At 26.9% G+C, this 20,026-nt stretch overlaps 1 protein-coding gene across 1 annotated transcript in view; it reads left to right on the forward strand.

The window, feature by feature from the left end:
- The window catches only part of LOC113370539 (scavenger receptor class B member 1-like), a 132,296-nt gene that overhangs the window by 81,634 nt on the left and 30,636 nt on the right, over positions 1-20,026 (forward strand). The window contains exon 3 of the mRNA XM_026611217.1: positions 18,567-18,658. Within this exon, the coding sequence (XP_026467002.1) occupies positions 18,567-18,658 (92 nt within the window). The remainder of the gene's footprint in view (positions 1-18,566; positions 18,659-20,026) is intronic.

Genomic DNA, 20,026 nt, shown 5'->3' on the forward strand with positions numbered 1-20,026 from the left:
TATGCGTTATTTAATTGTTTTTTTTTTAAGATGTGTTGTTAGTTTTAAGTAAGATTTAACAATTTTTTTATATAATCTCTATAAAAGCTTCCACCTGGGTGGTGTAAAAAAGACCAACTAAATGTTACTCTGAAAAAAACTAAACTTCACTCTGGCAAAGGTGTTAACAATAAGTTATAGTAAACAAAAAAGTAAATTGACATAATAAAGCAATTTTACAAGGGATAAATTAAATAAATAGCTTTACTTGTTTTTGACATATCCACCTAATTTATCGCTATCGGTTGTTTTTTTTTCGTTGTTAGTTTTTTTTAGTCGTGAGCACTGTTGTTTAGTTTACGAGACCCTTATATAATATTTAAGTAAACGTCATTTGAATGGTTTATAAGAAGTATTGTCATTTTTAAGTTAGATTCAACACTTATTATTTATAACCTTTATAAAAGCTTGCATGTGGGTGGAGTGAAAAGGACCATCTGATCATTTACCCTGGCGAAAATGTAAAAATTAAAAAATAATAAATACACAGTAAATTGAGTTGATAAAGCAATTTTACAAGAGATAAATTAAATAAATAGCTTTACTTGTTTTTGAAATCTCTACCTAAAGTATCTACGTTGTTAGTTTTTTTAGTCGTGAGCACTGTTGTTTAGTTTACGAGACCCTAATATAATATTTAAGTATGCGTTATTTGATTTTTTATAGGATGTATTATTATTTTTCAACAGTTTTTCATATAACCTTTAAAAAAGCTTACATGTCGCAGAGTAAACAGGATCATCTGATTCTTTTCCTTGACAAATGTGTAGAAATTAAAAAATATTAAATAATAATTAAGTAAATTAGGTTAAAAAAAGCAATTATACTAGACTGCTAATGATTATTTCTGACGAAATAACGGACACTATGTTGTCTCTGTAAAAAATGAACCCATGAAATTCATATATTGCATTGGTTGAATAATGTATTATTTTGTAAAATCACTGAAAAAATCAAACTAAGACTTTAAACTTATTTGCCCCTTGGCTATGGGGTAAAAATGGCCAGATGAAAAATTATCAAAAACAGCAAAAATACACATTTTTACAATGATGAATCATTTGGGAGTTTTACTGAACATAGTCAGATAGTTGTTTTATTTATATGTGAAATTTATTGTAATATAATTGTTTTAGTTTTTACAGTATAATTGCTCAAAGTCAAGTTGGACTTTTGTGCCCCACCCAACATTATAAAGTTATTTTGAAACTATTTAAAAAAAACATATAATTTGCAATTCACAAAACATGAAAATATATTTTATATGAATTTTACGTGAAGAAAAGGCATTAGGTGAATTATTTTTGTCGCGTATTACTTACAACTAATCATATATTAGATACACTCCAAAAGTGGTTATAAAATTAAATTCAATAAGATATTTTTTGTTGAACATTATTTATAAGTAATCATCTATTAGAGACATATTTTAAAAGTGCTAATATATTTAATTTACTATGAAAGCAATTTTGTTAGAAGTTACTGGCGCTATTACGCGCGTGCTATAAAAAAGTGAATCTGAAATTATTCATGAGTCTAACCAGCGTGCAAAAAAGACATAATAAGCGCGCGTTTCATGTGCAGATCAATTTGGCATGAAATTTTATTTATATTTATACATACACAAAGTTTTTACTCATTGTTGATACAAACGAGCTATTCATTCATTCATGATTTATCGCTAGCACAGGTAAAACCGTATTATCTTTTTACATGTTTATGCTAATCTTTGAAATATGTGCTACTGTGTGTCTGAGATTGAAATTATTTTTAAATACAAACACTTTTCGCTAAACTCGGCATTGCTTACAATAGAATTAATGTGAGTAATATATTGATTCTTGACCAATGAATTCTTCGTAGTTCTTTTCACATCTCAGGTTGAGGGTCATTTTTTATAAACATTTACAAAACATATAATAACTCACTGCAAATCGTCTATAGATTTATTCGTTACAGACGATGGACTTTCCAAAACAAAGAATTTGGTGTAGGTCGTTGAATCATTATGTTGCTCAATTTATGTGGTCAATAGCAGATATCAATACTTGCGCATAATTTCACAAACAAATATATATATATATATATATATATATATATATATATTGGTATGTGCGGCAGTATTTCTTTTAATCAAAGCCTCTTAATACATTTTTTTGGGTAATTAATAACATTTTGAAAAGTGTTTAGTGGAGAAACCATGCAATCATAATTTAATTGCCTGACCGCAAATTTTAAAATAAAAAAATAATCACTGAGAAAAGTTTTCCACACAAGTTTCATATCGTTTGCGAGAATAATTAGAAATGGCTAAGAGACTATTCGATCGTGGCGCTTAGAAAAGTTTGTTCATAGAGCTTATTTAGTTTTTATAGAGGTTATTTAAAAAACTGTTAAATCTAACTTGAAAACAATAGCACATACTATAAAACTGTTGAATATCGTATAGCTAAACTAAATAAAAGAGCTCAAAACCAAAAATTATCAACAATTAAAATTTTTATTATATACGAGTATACATATATTGGCCTTTTATTTCCTGATAACATTATAGTAATTAAGGTGATGGCTGGTTACACATCTTCTGCCTTCTGATTTATTATAGTATTATTGAAAAATTCTATACTTTACTTGTTTTTGAGATGATGATGGCAACCTTTTTACCCTACAACTTTTAAGGATCGGTCTATCCTTTTTCAAAAATCCAAATTCCAAATTTTGAATCATCTACAGAAGCCATGCGTGTTATTTTACATTTCAATTCAATTATTTCATCCAAATTTGCATAAACAAATATTTCGTTCATAATAATTTATTTGTCAGATCGGTGTGATATATGGATTTGCGCTAATGGACAATTTTGGGGTCCGCTGAGACCAAAAAGCGTGTCACGGTCGTGCAGGCGCGCGTATATCGATCTCCAATAATTCGCGAGGTCGATTTATCGCTATATATATTTTTATTTAAGTGATCGATTGAGGACATTGTCCCAAAGTTAAAATCGACCTTCCATCGTCTTGCGGAAAATTTTTACTTGTAATTTCTTTTCTTTTCTGAGGGTGAAACGGTTACTCGTTTCCAATTGATCTTGAATCTTGTGTCCGACCGCCCGGAGCGCTTTTGTTGCAACATTTGCGTTGCAATCGACGTTCTTCGATTGCTGGCCGCTGAAGAAGGTTGTTTAGTGATTTGTAAAATGTTGCACAGGCCCAACCTTTAGTCAAAGGTTGAATTATATATCGTTAGTATTCATTCATAGGATGATCGTATTTTCATTTTCCAAATGTTTTATTTGGATGTATTAACCACAGTTTTACATTATCTTCATTATGTTATACTTATAAAGAAATATTTGAAAAATCAATGAAAAACTTATTCAGTATGATTTTTTTGTTTGATTTTTCATCAATATTTTATAATGTAATCTATTTACGACACTTTACAATTTTTTTAAAAAAATTGAGGCAATGTTTTTCTTTTCACCAGTGGAATTTTACAGTAAATGAGTCACTGATTCAATATAAATAAACAAATAAATAAATAAATATATAGGAGAATTAATTTGAAAAAAAAATTAAAGTAACGTATTATATTAATGAAAGTTGTATAATATTATAAGGCAGCCAGACTTTTTATTTACTTACTTATTTGTAAACTCATTTATAAAATCACAACTTTACTAATAAATGTCACACCAGGTTCATAACAATAGGGTAAAGAGCTCAAAGGACCGCGGGTAAAAAGGTTTACCACCATTATCTTAAGCAGCTAGTAAAGTTAAGTATTTTTTAACAATAATATTTAAAAGTAGAGAGTGAAAGATGTGCAACTAGCTACCATCTTTAAACGGCCATATTTAAATATTCATGACAAAAGTTTTTTTTTCCTTGGCAGTTTTTTGGTTATGAGCAATGTTAATTTGTTTATGATACCTGAATTTAATTTTTAAGTGAACGTTATTTATTTGTTGTACAAGATAACTGTTATGTTTTAGGTATACCAGACAGTTTTTTTTAATACAGCCTTTATAAAAGCTTACATGTTGGATTAAAAAAGACTAATTGTATTTTTATACTGCCAAAGTTGTAAACAAAAATATAATAATAAATTAAAAAATTATGTAAGTTAAAATAAGCAATTCCACATCTGATACATTAAATTAAAAGTTATTCCAACTCTGCTGATAAATATTTATGACAAAGTACCAAAAATGTGCCCATAAAATTTTTATTTTGCATTAGATAAATAATGTAACTATAATTTTATAAAATCCTTTTAAAATGAAAAATGATACATTTGATGTGTTTTCTCTCTGTCTGTCCCTTTATAAGGTGAATTCATAATTACATGGAAATGTTTGTTTTAAACGCAATTATGATTTATGACGTAGGTTATTTAGTTTATACAGTATAGTTACTAAAAACTAAATTGAACTTTTGTGCTGCGTCCTACCATACAATAAATTTGGCCTGTAGTAAACCGATTTCATGTTCAGTCATTGAATCGATACAGTCATACAGAAATGCACCAATTCATACTAAAAATGTACAGATTTTATATTAAACCACATTAAGCTTAGCTCTGAATAAATCAAAAACAGTATTTAATTTTTATCTACTTTTTACATTATATAAAACTCGATTCGAACCAGAAAAAATGTATGAATTAGTGATTGATGAAAGATTTAGAACAGGAATTTTGAAGCTCTTATAACATTAACTACACATAATATTAATTGGTTCATTCAATAAAAATATTTACCTTGTATTATATTATTCAGGTCTTATGTAATTAAAGTATCAAAGTAGTAAGAGACCATACGATCGGGACGGTCCCGGATTACGCCTTGTGTCCCGGGTTTGTCTAAAAGAAATATTTGTCTCGAATTTAGGTCCTTTGTCCTGGATTGTCCCGAATTGTTCCGATTTTTTTGTATATTAATACGTAAATTAACAAAAGTTATGAAAAAAGAACAAATGCCATTTTTTTTTCAAATTAATTCTAAAAAAATGTATAAAATTTTATACAAGGCTCAAAAGCAAAAAAAAACATGAAAATCATATATAAAAAAATATTACATATAATCAAATAATAAAGTTCTTAAAAAGTTCGCAATTCTGATTAAAAAAAAAAGATTCATATAAAGATGATTAAAAAAAAAAGATAAAAAAAAAGATTCAAATAAAAAAACTGTTTTTTATTGTATCTTCAAATAGCGTTTGTTATTATCTCTCCCACCTCCACGTCCCGGATTAGCATAACAAAAAATTGCCTTCCCAGTTTTGACTTAAAAAACTATAGTCACCTTAAAAGTAGAGGAGTGCTAACGAAATTGCATTAACTTATCAATTATTCTTTGATATTTAGATGAATTTTGATGTCGCCTACTTTTTAATGAGTATCATTAATACGTGCATTAGGATTAGCGTATCTTGATACAAGCATAAGGTCAATGCAATTGAGAGTTATGACGTCTCGCGAAGCTGCGCTTTTATTTAAATGTTTAGTGAATCTATCAGGTCTAAAAATTAAAACCATTTGAATCGCGCCACTTGTGATCTTATCCCAAGACTCATAACTAATCCATCAATTAGTGATTACACATCGTCCACTAATTGTGCTATGAGTGACCTCTTCTGTCAGGTGCACGGACGATGTAACGCCGCCGTCGCGAGCGAGACTGGCAGCGATAGTGCAAGTGAGGTTGGAGCGTTTCCGCATACGAAAGTCCCAGTGACCTGCTTTTCGTGAATCGATTTATACGACTTACATGTAATCGTTCAGCAGCCGTGCATAACTGCAGATAATAACGATAAAGAACGCGAGACGACGATACAGACCACTGACTCATTGCCCGCCTGACCGACTGATTAGTTGATTATCACTGATAGGAATTACTTTCTTCACACTACTTTGGAACGATTGCATTGCGATTTTACTTGCAAGGCTCTGATTTTAAAATTGATTTATGTTGAGTCCACAATTGTATTTTAAAGCAATTTGTGATTTTATTTAACAATTTTGATGTTTAAAGATTTTGAGTAGTTTTAAATTTTTAAAAGTATTTAAAACATATTAGAAAAATACTAGAGAAAATTTATATTTCACGCAAAATTTTGTAATCTTTAAATGTTTAGTTTATCATAGTCGACATATTTTTTTTTGTTACAATTTATTTTTGTTAATGAAGACTTTAATGTCTTATTTACAAAATTGATATGAACAAAAAAATACAAAAATACAAAAAAATGCATTAAATTGAATAAAAAATGAAAAAAGTTAAAATAAAAATAAAATAAAAACAGTAATACAAAAATAATTACATAAATGAACTATGACGTGATGATGTATGCCGCTAGGTGTTTGGTAGATCGTAAGGCCATTTCTTGCTCAATCTTCTTAACGGTCTGTGAATCACTTGAATAGTAGATTTATATGCTGGATTAATTTATTGTTGAAAGAAGAACTTCTAATCTTGATCATTTCGTTGACTGTTGAGATTTTTAAATCCTTATGTAGTCAAAAGTTCGAAATATACCAAGGCGCATTAGTAAGGATACGCAGAATTTTGTTCTGGCACCTTTGAATGATGTTTATGTTAGATTTGCAAGAGCAACCCCATAGTTCGATTCCATAAGTCCAAATGGGTACAATGATAGTTATGTACAGAAGAACCTTGTTATCGAGAGAGATTTCAGATTTCCTCCCAAAAAGCCAGTAAAAATCTTTTATTTTCAGTTGGATTTTCAAATGGACTGTTATGATGTTTTAGAGAAACAACTATGTGAGATTTTTCGATATTGATTTTGATATTCCATTCTAAAAACCATTTTTCGAGACTAGATAAATAAATAGTCAACATATGTACAGTTCATTATAGTCTAATCAGTACACCGCATCAAACCTATTCTTTTGTTTAATTAATAATTTTTTAGACAGAAAACTTCTATAAATGATATATAGAATCCTATTCTATAGGGCAGAGCGGGACTTTAAGGTCCACGGGGAGAAAGGTGCACCACTGAAATTTCAAAAACCAGTAAAATCAAGATTTTTTTTTAAGTTATTTATACATTATTTTCCTATCTCAGACAGACAGAGGTGCCTGGTATGAGAGATTATGAAAACAATTTTCATATTTTATATATACATTTCATTTGACTATTAATTTCATTGATATAATAGCTATGATAATTAAAATATATTTATATAACTCTTCAGTCATTTTTGTCTTCAACTTCCTTATAATATTTCTTTATTTTTCTTTTAAATTTATCGTCATCATTGGTCATCTTAATATCGTTTGGCAATTCATCATATATTTTACTGGCGGCCCATATGACATTTTTTCTCAATTTCTTCTTTCTATTATGTTCAATGTGAAAATTTTTAACAACAATATTTGAAAGTAGAAGGAATACGATGTATAAATGCGAGCAAAACTTCAAAGTTTGAAAATCCATAAAAAATATTGTCTTTCGTTGTTATTTGTTTTGATTGTAAGCACCGTTGATTACTTTATAAGATCCTAATATAATTTTTAATTGTTTCATAAGCTGTATTGTTATTTTTAAGTTATAATCAACAGTTTCTTTTCCTTAACCTCTATGAAAACTTACATCTGGGTGGAGAAAAAAGGACCAACTGAACATTAGCACTGACATTAAAAAAACAAGATAGCAAATATAATAGTAAATTAAGTTTTAAAAAATCAGTTTTACAAGAGATACATGAAATAAATAGTTATTCCAACTCTGCTGATACATCTTTCTGACGAAATGCCAGATCAAGGTTATTTACAGAGTTTGATTTTGCATTGGTTGAATAATATAGCTAGTATTTTGTTCCTAAAATAAAATAAATACCTTAAAATCCCAATTAATTTACTCCGTCTATGGGGTCAAAAAGTTATGAAGTTTTGAAAAACAGCAAACATACACATTGTACAATAATGATTTTGCTAGGATTTTTACTGAACATAGTCAGCTAGTTGTTTGTTTGATATGTGTTATTTGTTGTAATACAATTGGTTTAGTTTTTACAATATAGTTGCTAAAAGATAATTGGACCTTTGTGCACCGCCCTACTCTTGAAAAGGTTCAATTACATTATTGATTATTTGTTGCGTCAACAATTCATGTATTTTATGAGTTTGTTTATGAAGTAAATAAATATATTTTTTTATAAAATTTTGTAATTATGACAGTATATTTTATATCCATCAAAGTTCCTTGATAATTCTAGGTAATCAAGTTATGGTCAATACTAAATATTTTCATTTCGTAGAATAATATATAAAAACATATTATGAACATGTTGACAAGCAATATCTGATTCTCATCGCCATATCCTTGTTCAAATCATTTACGAGAATCACTTGTATTGATTTGTCAAAGAAAATCATTTTCACATTGACACTTTAGTGATCTCATTGTTTGTTCACTGTCAACACGTCATATCCACTTTTTAACGTAGATATAAATCGTACTAACCAAGGTATTCACCATGACATAACATATCAGAAAAACAGTACATAATAAGCAATAAATTATTTAACACTTAGCTATATACCAAGTACTTGGAAAATCCAATTAGCAGGCACTATTTAAGGTATCTGTGTATTTAATAGTTTTGTGAAGTTTCACTTTGGCAATCACTGTTTTTATTCCTGATCAGCTGTTATCCCGCAGAGAAAGTCTACAGCATCTCAAACTAAAGTATCTGCTTATCTGCGATCGTAGAACTTCACGATAGTATTGAATCATTTAAATTATTTCAAATTTTCAGAAATTTTTAAACATTACAATACATTTAATAATTTAACTTTTTTAAAAAATATTTATTCACTTTTTTTGTATTTACAATTAATATGTAGTAAGAAATTCGATTGCAGTTTTATTTCTTTTAAACTAGTAGGAGTTGCAAAGCGATTAACCAATTATTCGAATAATCATAAAAAACTTAATTTACGATCCAATGTCTTATTTTTAATTTAAAAGAGATTTTACGAAATAATCGCTACATTATTCAGCCAAAACAAAACATAAATTTTATGGGTACATTTTTGACGTTGATAGCACTGTATATAACCTTGATCTGGTATTATGTCAGAAATATTTATCAGTAGAGTTGGAATAACTATTTATTTAACTTATCTCTTGTAAAACTACTTTTTTTACAATTTAATTTACTACTTTTTAATTTTTATTATGCCAGGGTAAAGGTTCAGTTGGTCCTTTTTACTCCACCACGTGTGACCTTTTATCGAGATTATATAAAAATCTGTTAAATCTAACTTGAATTTACCATTCAATCTTATAAAACAATTAAATAACATACATTTAAACATTATATCAAGTCTCGCAAATAAAACAACAGTGCACATAACCAAAAAAACTAACAAGGAAAGAAAATACTTTTGTTATAGAGTTTTAAACATTGCCGCTTATTCTTCGATAGCAACGTCATAGGAATCAAGATGATGGCTGGTTATACATATTTTTCCCTTTACTTTCAAATATTGTCATTAAAAATTTCCTACCTTTACTTGTTTTCAGTTATGAGATGGTGGACCTTTTTACCCGCGGACCTTTAAGGCCTGCTATATCCTAATATATTGCCAATAGCACTTTTTTGTAATATCTAATCAACCATTACCATTCAATAGTATTTGATTTTTACAAATTTAAAATGCTTATAATTTTTTATAAACTCAAATTATTGAATATTATCATTAACAAAATAATTTAAAGAGCGATTAAGTAAATATTTCTATAAAAATGTAGGAACTTTATATTAATACTATATAGAAGAATTGGAAAAAATGTTTATTTTTTTTATTTATAAACGGACAAATTTTAGAAGTAAAATCTATAAAAGGTGTACAACTATACTTACCGAAAAATTGATTGTATGCTTGCACGCAAAATTAATTTATGTTTATTGCATGTTGTTAAAATAAAATACGAGCTTCATCATTTATAAATAAAATTATTTTAATTTAGAATGTACATTTGAGAAGTTTAATTCCATACTTGTGAAGTTTAAATATTTTCTCTTGAACCCGGATATGTCAAAGATAAATAGAGTCTATTTCATAGACACACATGCATTATACGTAACCATGTTGATGAATGCAGCAATCTGCACTCCATTCAAAACCTTTTCAACAGTCTAAGGCTTGCAAAATGCAATAAAATCTAATCAGAAATTAAATTTACTATATAAACATACATATACTTAATTTACGAGTATACATAATAAACTATGAGTTTAGTAATTTAATTATTATAAGTTTTGTAATTTTATCGTGGCTACCGAAAAATGTTCTAATTTCAATATGGCATCTATTAATGGCTCATTGAGCTTTCTAAATTGAAAATTAATTCTATCAATATTTATAATGTTAAGAACAATTTCTATTTCAAACAAGTTTTGATAATTATAGTTAAAAAAAAACTTTTCAGCAGCTGATTGCCGAATTACTTTCATTAACAAAACAAACCTATAAATTATAATATATATGAATCAAATATATTCGACAAAAAAGTTTGTTTATAGGAGTGTAAAACTAAAACATTAACAGTATGACTAAATTGCAATATAATTATATTTATCATCATTGATTCGAATAGTTTTATCCTAAATGTCTTACTGTTATTTATTACACTATATTTTCATGATTTTTATTTTACTATAGATACTTGAAATAGGTATTTCATTTACCGTAATCGTACAAATTATATTGGGTCGCAAATATTTTGTTTGACTTGAATAAAATAATATTTGGTTCATTACAATGTATTCCCGCACATTTTTTAAATAACTTCTCTACCTTTCTCTATAATGATCTAATTTATTTAGCACATAAAACTAAAACTCAACTTGCATAATATGCATTAAATGCGTCCCGTTTGAACATTTTATGTTTGTCGGTCGCTAAAATACCGGTATAATAAAATTATTATATATAGTTAAAATTATTTTACTCTTATACCAACATTTTTCTTTCTAGTTCTGTTTCACCTTACGTAATCTTCAGTCTACCTTGTTGCTAAACGATCGTAATAACGATTCTAGAAATTGTAATTTGCTATAATTTCAACATTACATGGAGAAATTATCATATTGTAAAATTATTTATGCAAGAATTAAATACCTATGATCTATAAAATTGTGTTTATTGTAAAAACCATTTTACAAAATCGTCATGGTAGAAAAATTTATAACAATTAGAATCTAGGTGACGATATGTTATGGAAAATAAAGTATAGCTTAGTTTAATAGAAAACAAAAATACGGTATTTTGTAAAACTAATAATTAAAATTACCTAATATTTGGTTTATAATTTTCAGTGTTTTTAATGAACGTTACACTGTTCTGAAACTTTGATATTACTAATTTTTACAAAAAACTTTGGCTTCTTAGAACTAATAGATTCTTAATTTTATATAAGGCCGTTTTTGGCAGCACATTATTGCCTATATTTTATAAAGTTTCTAATTTTGATATTGGTTTCAATAATTTAAATGACATAAAAACAATGAAAATTATTAAATTAATAGTCTGAAATGTAGTATGTCATGTCAATTATTAATAGTCTGATATGTAGTCACAGTCGTACATATTACTGTGACCCAAGACAGGTTCCTTTTGGTACACCAAATGTAATTTAGTTGATGCCAATACTCACAAGTATTCGAAATAAAACTTTGTAAAACCAATATACTATAATTTTCTGAATTGGTTCAACAATCTATTTCTTATCTGCGTTTTGTTATTTTTAATATTTTGTATAACATTACTACTTATTTTATTACTATTTAAATTTAATATCATACTGACCCAAATTCAATTAACATTGAACTGGTAACTCAATTGTAAAATGATTATTATGTAAGAATATCAGAAACATATGTTCCAGTTTGCTATTTTTTCTCACAATGACGATATGATTGTCAAGATAATGATTTATTGGAAATTTTGATTGATGTAATCGGCATGAAAGCAAATGTTTGCTTTATAACTTTCATATTTTGTAATTCATAATTGCTCGCACGTACGAGATGTTATTTTGCTATACTTACTTACAATGAAAAGCATCCTTAAATAATTATTTATGGAACAAGGTAAGGATTTATGCATATTTATAAAAGTAACTGATGTGCTTAAAAATGATATAAATCAATATAAAAACTTTCATGTTTTAGCATACTTGTAACAAATATTTGAATTTTAATAAATTATGAATGAAAATGTTTCATTTTATAAATTAAATTAGTTGCATTGAATATCATGCTAATTAGATACCTGCAAAAATTTTAAAGTTATGCTTCTGTAGACCGAATTTTGTTTTACATAAAACGAGAGCCTATGTATACGAATAAAAAAAAATCTTTTTTTTTTTTTTAAATGAGTAATAATGAATTATATGACTTTTAAGTAGCTTGTAATGTTTGCATTTCTGTGTATGAGAATGTTATTTCAGGTTAAAAATTCAGGCCTAGTAAAGGTCATAAATATTAATATTGGTTGTCTTGATAACATTATAGAATCAAGATTCATAGATCATCTCCTGAAAAACCATAATTATTGGGTAAAATGTCGAAAAATTGGGAATGTGACCTGAAAGTTATGGTGGTCCATAGATGGTTACCTTGATAAACCGTGAACTTTTTCCTATTATGAACTACTATTGTATTAAAAATTTTTAACAATAATAAGATTTTTAATGATTTTATTCTCATTTTAATTATAATTTTTAACTTCCCGTAGGGTAAGTTATAGTAATCGCAAAAAAATCGAAAATGAAAATTTTTATATATCTTTACGTTTCAGAGGTTTCTGAACATTTTGGCATACCTTAAAAAAAATGGATGTATGTGTGTGTGTGTGTGTGTGTGTGTGTGTTGTGTGTGTATGTACGTGTGTGTATGTATGTGCGGATACAAATTTTCGTCGACGATTTCGGGAACACGGATCAACCGATTTGAATAATTTAAAAAACATTCGATTCGTATTGATAAGGAGACGTGCTGATTAGTTTTTTGGCGAAGACAGGTCTAGCCGTTCCGAAGATACGGGGCAAAAAGTGCCGAAAACGGTAACTCAGTTTTTAAGAGAACGGAGCGTCCGATTTGAATAATTCAGAAAACGTTTCACTTGTATTGACAAGATGAAAATCGATAAAATTTTCATGAAGGTAGGTCTAGCGGTTTCGGAGATATGAGGAAAAAGTAAAAAAATGAGCCATTTGGCGGTCAAAAATGATCATTAGACATATGCACATCAAATTATCAGATATTTATAGAGATTTTAACAATAAGTATACATTTTGTTAACATTCCTATGGGTTTCCGTACCAATGCTTATGCGTTAGACAGCGACGCGGCGCTTACGCGCTTTATATTTTGTCCCTATGCAGTTAAAGCAGTACGATTGCTTTGAAAAAAAAGTTCAGATCTTCCACAATATGTCAAAATAAAGAAAAAAAATTTTTTTTTCAAAAAAAAAAAAATTAAAAAAAAAAACTTTTTTTTTCAAAAAAAAGTAATTTTTTGTCCAATTTATAGTTTCTCAAAAATCTTATTTTTTCAAAGTAAATTTTTTTCAAAAATGTTAATCGTTTTTAAAAAAATAATAATTTTTGGTACGGGAAGTTCCAGCAATTTGCCTTAAGGCACGATGCCTTAATTGCCTTAAGACAGAATTCCACTTACAGCTAGTTGAATAATATATTAATTTATGTTTTTACAAGTCAAGTATTCATCAAACCAAGTTAAGATCAAAATTTATTTTACTCACAGATTTGTATAAGTGTGCATCACAGACCTTATAATACATATGTATTATAAGGTATATGTTGTGTATGCAATATAGGTTTATAAAAATATGTTCAAAAAAATTAGTGTGTAGGTTTTAATTTATTTGGAATAAATCTAATCAATGCAAACTTTCTTCAAGATAATGATCTGCTACGCGAACATCTACTATTCATTGATTTTATATTAATCAATGAATCAACAGACAATGATGTTTTTATCGAAAACATAATGAAACAAATATATTATTTTTCTCAACCATATATTAATCGATGTCGAATATTTTGGAAAATCCCTAACAAAGATTTATCATCAAAACAAACTGCAAAAATATTGTTTCAATTTAAAAGCGGTTGTTTATGTATTTTAGCGTAAATGATTTTCAGACCTCACAATCACAATCAATAAGAAACCGCAAGATCATATTGACGTCACTTGGACCCCGGGTTAACTATTTGCCTAATTTCACACGTTGTTTGCGTCGTCAAGTCATAAAAAAAAAAAATATGTATATTTAATCTGCAGACTTTCTTAATTACCTTCGAGTTGTGTTCAAGCCAAATCAGGTGTTATAAATACGTAAGAGGTTGAAAAACTGTAGTCACCATCATAGGCGTAGCTAGAGACAGTTTAATATTTTAATTGAAATTTGTTGACAGAATTAAATATGGATTCAAACAATTATAAATTTTTATTGGACTGAATTTTGGAACTGGTTTTCATAATTGATTTGAAACCGAGTTTTTTTATATTTTATATTATATTATACCTTAGAATTACTAAAGGACGAAGAAATTATATTTAATTACAAAAACGAGTTTACAGTGTAATAGGATAGGGCGGTACATAAAAATCTAATTTGACTTTAAGCAATTATATTGTGAACATCAAACCAATTATGTTAACAAATAACATATATGAAACAAACAACTATCTGAAGATGTCTAGTAAAACTTCCAGCTAATTCACCCTTGTAGAAAAGTGTATTTTTGCTGTTTTTCAAAAATTTGTTTTTTTTACCTGGTTCTTTTTACCCCACAGGCGGGTTAATTTGGGACGGCAAAATGGTCAAATGTTTTACTTTTAATTTTAAAGAGATTTTAATGAATAATTACTACATTATTCAACCAATAGCAAAATATAAGTTTTATCGGTGCACTTCTACACAGACATAGATAATGAGAAACACTGTAAGTAAACTTGATCTGGTAATTCGTCAGAAATATTCATCAGCAGAAAACTATTTATTTGATTTATCTGAAAATGACTTTTTTAACCTAATTTTCTTTTTTATTTTCTAATTTTTATTTTTTACACCTTGGCCAGAGTAAAGGTTCAGTTTGCTCTTCTGAGGTATCGGGTGGTGGATCCTTTTACCCGCGGATCCTTTTTAAGCCCCGCTTTACCCTATGTGTTTTAAATCGAGTTTAAATTTCGAAATTTCGAGCATATTTAGATACATCTTATAATTTTTTAATTATTTTCGGAAATAGTAAATGAGTTAAGATCCACTTTGTAATTACAGAAATAATATTTCATAATGTAGAACATTATACAAAATATTTTTAAAATGTAGCAATTATATGACTTTTGCATTAATTATTATATAAAGTTTACTATTCTCAATTTACGATTTAATATTACAGTAAAGATTAAATTGAGTTCAAGTTCATAATAAAATATGAATTATAATTAATAACAAAGATTGTAGAGAATTCCTACAAAACAATGACAGACTTTGATAAACTTTTGAAATTGGGCATATAATTCCTAAGAAACTTACCGGCTTTATATAATAATTTTAGTGTGGTTAGACATGATAGCAATAAAAATTATTTTATCCTGACCCCTTCGTTAAAATTTTATCTACGACCATGGTCAACATTACAAGCCTTCAAGAAAACGCTTTTTGGGTCACTAAAAATAGATGTGTAAAATTTTGAGTAGGGTCAAACTGCGTCAGAACCTGTTCTGGTGACGTTTTTCAAAAGCAAGACCTACGTCACGAAAAAATTATTTATTCTGAAACGACATTAATTTATTAATTTATTTAATTTGGTATAAAATACGGATATAAAAAGCAAGATCATAAAATCTGATCGTGAACTCTGCTATTTTCTGGAACAAGTCGCGAATTAACTTTATTGATAAAATTTCAGTTACAAATTAAATACGTATTACTTCTTTTAAAAATAATTACGGCCATAAAATAAAACAAACTCAATGAAAATTTGTTCTCTATTATTGAAAAATAAACATATTGCACAAGTTAAATAGAGATAGTTATCATCTATATTTTGAAAATGTAGTTCATATTTATATGATTTTGTTAATTTATATAGTTCAAAGCATAGAAAAAAAGTAATCAAGTCAATTTAATTTTCATCTGTCAGTAAATTATTGAAATTATTTTTAGCTATTTCATTTTTATCTATTTATTTTACGTGTAACTAATGTTGTATTATTATAATTCTTGAAATATAGCCAGTAGCATCTCAGAAATAGAATATGAAACCGAGTCTTTTATGTTGTTTAATTTTCCATACTCAACTTTTCATATTTAACTTGTATATACTTATTGACGATCTGTGTTCTGCAGATTAATTTTATTACTAAAGTATATTGTTATAATTTATAACAATCTATTTATAGCCAAATTATAACCAAATATATAACAAGTTGTAATTAATTTATGGAATTACAAATTATTTATGATCAAGGTTATTAAAACACATAAATATTGATTTTTAAATATAATCTTATACATTTGCTTTTGGAACCATAACCTTACTATTACTAAGTAAGGAAGTAAAACCCACCAAAAATCAAATTCTCTTCTTGTCATATGGAACTGGATTTTCTGGATTCCTATCGCAATTTTTTACCAGTTGTGATAATTTTTAATAATGTGTGATTTATTTTCATTAATTTATTCATATCGCAACTGGTTTTTGTATTTTATCTTCACTTGTTCTACATGAATCAGCTCCTGACGCAAATGGATGAAAAAATTTAGAACGTATAATTATAATTAAGCAGAGTGATGATAAATTGATCTGGATTCTACGATAAGCTTTTGTATAAATTTACACATCTGTTATGTAAATATGCATAATTTTAATTTATTATTATTTTTTGCGTCCTTTTGATATGTTACCAGATCGTATGAACATTATTTATTTATTTATTTATTCATTTTTTATGTTTGTTACGGTGAGGATGATGTTTCTAGTAAACTTGATTTTGCGCAGATTTATTGGGTTTAATATTATTTTATTCAAAGAATATTAATATATTGTACGAAGTCTCTATATTTGCTCTGACTGCATATTTTACATTTTTTATCACAAATGATCTATACAAGAAAATTATTTTTTTTATTCGATTAGCACTTTGAGATGTAACAAACTAAAATTGGCATGAGTGACACCAGTGAAAAAATACAATTTCTTGCCCTTCCTATAAAAATAATTAAAATATTATTACTTTATATTTTATACTTCTACACATTTTGTTAGCAAATAATGTTATTGAAGTTATATATCGACCAATCATATTATTAACGTTTTTTGTGGATTAATCAACATTTTTATGTCTAAATTATAGATTTCTATTTTTTAGCCAAAGTCAAAAAGATATTAATGTAATTTGAAACTAATTTTAATAATTTATTTTGAATACAATTAGTTTATTTAAATACAATATTCAATTAGAATAACCCATCGTAAGGATGCATTAGAATAGACCAAACTTTTGTTACCATGTTTCTATTCAGTTTATAATAAATATTATTTTAAAAAATGAATCACTTATCTATTTATAATTATTTTAATTTTTTTAAATTCACATCATCAACATTTGTGTAGGCCCTTAATTATTTCGATACTGCTGTAAATTGGAAAAAAATCGAAGACGTTGTTGATGAAAAGTAAAAGTACTTTTGGTGCACCCTGTATTTAAAACATTGTAATATCTTATTAAATCCACATTTGCAGCTTAGTGTCAAAATGCAGCTTAATGTTAATATGCAAATACTGTTATACTATGGCATAAGAAGTATTTATGATTACTGTAATAAATAGTTAAAAAAAATAAAAAGATTGAAAGCAATATAATTCATACATGAAAATAGCTCCATAATCTATCAATACTACTATTTTTTCCTAAGTAGCAATACTACTACTTTTTTTACAAACTTGTACTAAAATACAAACATTGATGGTCGTTCTCAAGCTTTCTTTAGTTAATATAATCAAAAAACTATATGAATTTTTATTGTCATTTTTGTTTATATATGTTTTTATTTTTTTTAATTAATTAACGCTTATAAAATTGGGGTAAAAAAAACTAAAATCTAACCTTGCGTAAATTGATTTTGCATGCAAATATTACTTCCTTAAATTATCAATTTTTGTGACAATTCGGCACTATGTTGATAAGTATATTCAATATTGATGTGTGAATTTCAATGGTTCCTGTCTAACAACGTGAAATGTTAATTATATTAACATTTCACGGTTGTAATTTTTGTATTCATAGCGCATTCGTATTAAATCTAATGAATATTGATGAGGTAATGATTAATATTCTGTTCTATTAATTAATAACTGATATTTATATGAAATTCAATATTTTGAATATTGTATTTAAATGCTTGTGTCAATTGATTTTATTATATATCAATATTGATTTAATTTTTTTTTCAGGGCGTCTTATGGTGATAATGTTAGGAATTTTGACATTAGCAATGGGAATTCTGTTATCAAGTATTCCTTGGATAGACTATATAATTTTAAAGGTAACTATAATACTATAGCCAATATCACATAAAGTTAGCATACTAATTTAAATTTCATATTTTTATTATAATTTTGTGTCAGTCATAAATCTATGCAATATTAAATGAAATGTTAAATAAAACTTAAACAACTGCTATTATATATTTTGGAAACTATCTATAAAATAATAATTTAATTATATATACCAGCAAAATTTCATACAAACCACAAAACAACATTTTAATATTCATACAAATCTTTAACTACCAAATTAAAAATTCTTTATTTATTTGCAACCAAAATTCAAAATTTACATTGATTTTTTCTGATTCAATTATTTTGATAAATAATAATCCGAATAAAAGTCACTGTCCAGTCTTCGACAGAGTAATTTAAATTTACTAATAAAACTACATACTATTAATAAAATATTAATGAAATTTCATTAAAAATATTTGGCTATATTTGGCATTTGCAATAAAATTATCTAATTTCATTGATAAATTTCTTGCCAATGTAGCTAAAACACTTTTCACTTGTAATATACATTCTCGCAAATTACATATTAGAAATTAGGTTTCATAAGTAAACTTACAATTTTATTTAATCAATGTTGTGTTACTATTATTACGTATAAATATTACTAGTATAGTGAACTCGTAATTTATGAACATAAAATCTTTGGAGTTAGGTTATTATTTTAAAATGCCAAATTAATATTTTCATTTTATCTTATACTTTGCAAGAAAACCCATTTTAATATAATATTTGCTATAATAATAATATTGTACATACACTTCCCAGTTGTAATACTCACATAAATTGTGTTTTTTATTCTGTAAACATATCGCCAAGATTCGGGTTTATATATATCATTTTCAGCTTTATATTTTGATGTAAATGAAATATTAACTAATTAGAATTAACTCAATAATTATAAAAATAATCCCTTATTACAATTGAATTAACATTTAAAATAATTGCTTTCTAATTGTCGGTTAACAATCAAAATTGTCGGTTGTTCTGAAATTTTTAACACAATATTGTTACCGATTATTTGCAAAGTTCTTGAACTCTGAGGGACAAAGGTGCATTCTTTACATCACACCTGTGGCAACAATTTCCTTATTCGGTTTTTATCCTTTATTACCTGTCAAATAAATTTGACTCAAATCATCAAATAAAGTTGATTACATCCGCGATATTTGTAACCTTGCAAATATTCATCGCGGCCTTGGCTTTGTACAATGATAACGTACGTTATAATTATTTATAATAATGCCCGGAATGGAGTAACAAAAGGTTAAGAATCGCAAACTCGGCATATATCTTTCTTCCGCTTTTGTACTGTAATAGAATGATTACTTATTAATAAAAAGAACGTTCTG

The sequence above is a fragment of the Ctenocephalides felis genome, unplaced genomic scaffold, assembly GCF_003426905.1.
Source record: "Ctenocephalides felis isolate EL2017-DRISC unplaced genomic scaffold, ASM342690v1 CF-g0.4_SCAFFOLD_01492, whole genome shotgun sequence".
Lineage (NCBI taxonomy): Eukaryota > Metazoa > Arthropoda > Insecta > Siphonaptera > Pulicidae > Ctenocephalides > Ctenocephalides felis.